At 50.9% G+C, this 4119-nt stretch overlaps 1 protein-coding gene across 1 annotated transcript; it reads left to right on the forward strand.

The window, feature by feature from the left end:
- Positions 1-295: 295 nt before the first annotated feature.
- On the forward strand, positions 296-1493 carry LOC102397794 (Y-box-binding protein 1-like). Its single transcript, XM_045162594.1, is given in 2 exon segments — positions 296-482; positions 484-1493. Coding segments are annotated over 2 exon segments (975 nt in total). The 5' UTR covers positions 296-443; the 3' UTR covers positions 1420-1493.
- The last annotated feature ends 2626 nt before the right edge of the window (positions 1494-4119 follow it).

Genomic DNA, 4119 nt, shown 5'->3' on the forward strand with positions numbered 1-4119 from the left:
TCAACATGAGTTCCTAAAGAATAACTGGGGAGGACTTCCGTGGACAGAGGAGCCTGGCAGGCTACAGTCCATGGGATCGTAAAGAGCTGGACATGACTGAGCGACTAAACAACAAGAACAAAACCCCTGGTGGTCCAGTGGTTAAGGCTCCATGCTGCCAATGCTGGGGGCGTGGGTTCGATCCCTGGTCAGGGAACGAAGACCCCCACATGCTGTATGGTGCAGCCAAAAGATTTTTTTTTATTAATTGTTAAAAAAAGAACAATTTGGGGATTATCTGCTCTATTAAGAAAAAGAAGTTGAGAGTTCGATCGGTAGCGGGAGCGGAGAGCGGACCCCAGAGAGCCCTGAGCAGCCCCACCGCCGCCGCCGGCCTAGTTACCATCACACCCCGGGAGGAGCCGCAGCTGCCGCAGCCGGCCCCAGTCACCATCACCGCAACTATGAGCAGCGAGGCCGAGACCCAGCAGCCGCCCGCCGCCCCCCCCCGCCGCCCCCGCCCTCAGCGCTGCCGACAGCAAGCCCGGCACGACGGGCAGCGGCGCAGGGAGCGGCGGCCCGGGCGGCCTCACATCGGCGGCGCCTGCCGGCGGGGACAAGAAGGTCATCGCAACGAAGGTTCTGGGAACAGTAAAATGGTTCAATGTAAGAAACGGATATGGTTTCATCAACAGGAATGACACCAAGGAAGATGTATTTGTACACCAGACTGCCATAAAGAAGAATAACCCCAGGAAGTACCTTCGCAGTGTAGGAGATGGAGAGACTGTGGAGTTTGATGTTGTTGAAGGAGAAAAGGGTGCGGAGGCAGCAAATGTTACAGGCCCTGGTGGAGTTCCAGTGCAAGGCAGTAAATACGCAGCAGACCGTAACCATTATAGACGCTATCCACGTCGCAGGGGTCCTCCACGCAATTACCAGCAGAACTACCAGAATAGTGAGAGTGGGGAAAAGAATGAGGGATCGGAGAGCGCTCCCGAAGGCCAGGCCCAACAGCGCCGGCCCTACCGCAGGCGGAGGTTCCCACCTTACTACATGCGGAGACCCTACGGGCGTCGACCACAGTACTCCAACCCTCCTGTGCAGGGAGAAGTGATGGAGGGTGCTGACAACCAGGGTGCAGGAGAGCAAGGTAGACCAGTGAGACAGAATATGTATCGGGGCTACAGACCACGATTCCGCAGGGGCCCTCCTCGCCAAAGACAGCCCAGAGAGGACGGCAATGAAGAAGATAAGGAAAACCAAGGAGATGAGACCCAAGGTCAGCAGCCACCTCAACGTCGGTACCGCCGCAACTTCAATTACCGACGCAGACGCCCAGAAAACCCTAAACCACAAGATGGCAAAGAGACAAAAGCAGCCGATCCACCAGCTGAGAATTCGTCCGCTCCCGAGGCTGAGCAGGGCGGGGCTGAGTAAATGCCGGCTTACCATCTCTACCATCATCCGGTTTAGTCATCCAACAAGAAGAAATGAATATGAAATTCCAGCAATAAGAAATGAACAAAAGATTGGAGCTGAAGACCTTAAGTGCTTGCTTTTTGCCTGTTGACCAGATAACTAGAACTATCTGCATTATCTATGCAGCATGGGGTTTTTATTATTTTTACCTAAAGACGTCTCTTTTTGGTAATGACAAACGTGTTTTTTAAAAAAAAAAAAAGCCTGTTTTTTCTCAATACACCTTTAAAGGTTTTTAAATTGTTTCATATCTGGTCAAGTTGAGATTTTTAAGAACCTCATTTTTAATTTGTAATAAAAGTTTACAGCTTGATTTTTTCAAAAAAAAAAGTCAACAAACTGCAAGCACCTGTTAATAAAGGTCTTAAATAATAAAAAAAAAAAAAAAAAAGAAAGAAAAAGAAGTTGAAAAGCAGATAAGATGCCCTCCTCCCTCCTGCCTCCCACCCCAGTTGGCTGCTGCCCATGCGAGGTGAGCTCATATCCCTGGTCCCCTAGAGACATCCCCTGCCCCTGCCTGAGCGGGCTCCAGGCTGCCGAGGTGGGCCGGGCCTCCCAGGCCCACGTCGTGCTGGGCCTGTTGTGCTTGGCGTGGTCCACAGGCCTCCACAGCAAAGAGCACGTATCCAATTAACCTAGAAAAACAATAGCAGAAAGGGTCAGAGTTATTGTGGAGAAAGAAAAGTGGTGAAAAGAATCTGGCAAACAGGTCCCCGGTGGGTGTGGGTGAATGAGGAAAGAGGCTGGCTGAGCTGGGAGAATCCCCAGAGGTGTGGAGGCGTCCGTGTTCCCCCCTACAGGGGCCGGGGACAGCTAGCAAAACAAAAACTCGCTCCGTTCCCTGGCCCGTGGGCCTCCCATTCTCCAGTGTGGGGGCAAGAAAAATACAGTGGGATCCAAGTCTCCCTGGGTTCCTCCCGGGCTGGAGCAGAGAGAGCCACAAGATTGGCTCAGAAAGTGCTCAAAGGTTGGGGAGTCCAGCTAGGGGTCAGGGCGGGGGATTCTTTACCTCCTCACTTCCTGGGGAGAGAAGCTCTTCCTATCCCCAAAGCCTGAACCTCAGAAAATCAGAGATTAGAGGAAGGTTCTCGCTGCCTGCTCCGCTGCACCCTGCCCCCGGGGAGGGTGGTCTTGATTAGTGACCTTCACATGTTGAGTGCGGATTAAGGGCTGCGCCAGCTTCCCTGATGGCTCACATGATAAAGAGTCTGCCTGCAATGCAGGAAACCGGTTTCGATCCCCCTGGGTCAGGAAGATCTCCTGGAGAAGGAAATGGCAACCCACTCCAGTATTTTTGCCTGGAGAATCCCATGGACAGAAGAGCCGGGCAAACCCCAGTCCATGGGGTCACAAACAGTCAGACACTGCTGAGTGATGAACACTTAAGGGCCACGCACTGTGCCAAATGCTTTACAAAATTATCCCATTAAATCCTCACAACTATGCAGTGTGTATAACTGGTGCTAGTCATCCACTTATTGTACTCAGCAAATATCAATAAGCCGCTAGTCATCCATTTATTCTATTCAGCAAATATCAGTATTTGTTGGGCACCTACTGTGTGCCAGGTTCCATGCTTGGAAGCAGAGATACAACAGTGAGAAGAAAACAGATATGGAGGGTGGGAAGGGGGATGGGAGGAAGGCTCAAGAGGGAGGGGATATACATTATACACTTATGGCTGAGTTGCATAGTTGTATGGCAGAAACCCACAACAGTGCAAAGCGATTATCCTCCATCTGAGGCTCCCCAGGTGGTGCTAGTGGTAAAGAACCCGCCTGCCAATTCAGGAGACATAAGAGAAGCAGGTTCGATCCCTGGTTGGGAAGATCCCTTGGAAGAGAGCACGGCAACCCACTCTGAGCTTGTTAGATACACAGTTCTCAGGTTCTGCCAAAGAAGCATTTGGCAGGTGCCTCACAGAGTTCACATAAGCCCTGTATCATTAGATGTGCTTTTGGCTGCAAGTAACCGATCATCTAGAAGAGGTTTGAACTGTATTTTCTAGAAAGTGCATCGTGTAACAAGTAGTCTCGAATTAAATGGTTCCAAGTTTGGTTCACTCAGCCTCAATTATGTCAAACAGAAGGATGGGGATCCCTGCATCCCCCTGGGCTTTGCTTTGTGGTTGCAAGATGGCTGCTGCAAGTCCAGACATTCTGACTATGTTCAAAGGTAGGAGGAGAGGCAGAAGGAGAAGTTTCTCAAGGGTCTGTCTCTTATTACACAGGAAAATCTCTCCCAGAAGCCTCCAGGAGACATGCACTTACTTCTCATTGGCCAGAGTCAGGGCATCAGTCCACCTGAAAACCAATCACTGGCAAAGGGGAATGATTTACATCAATAACAGTTGTCCTCCTGGGACTGGGGACGGAGCATCTCTCCCTTGAGCACACTGCCATCTGCTCTGTGCTGGAACGAAGTGGGCGTTTGCTCAGTCAGGAGGACGGGAGGACAGCAGGCTGTCTGTTGCAGGTCCTGGCATCAGCTTTTAAGTGTGATCTTCAGATAAAGTTGTACCCAAGTCACAGAGCGATACCGCCAGAGCTGAAGGCAGAAGAGACCATAGAAAATCATTAAACTTGGGTCCCACTATGAGACCACGTGAATTACTTATTTAAAATGCATCCCACCATCTCTGTCTCTGCCTAGTCCTGT

The sequence above is a fragment of the Bubalus bubalis genome, chromosome 14 (assembly GCF_019923935.1).
Source record: "Bubalus bubalis isolate 160015118507 breed Murrah chromosome 14, NDDB_SH_1, whole genome shotgun sequence".
Taxonomy (NCBI): Eukaryota; Metazoa; Chordata; class Mammalia; order Artiodactyla; family Bovidae; genus Bubalus; species Bubalus bubalis.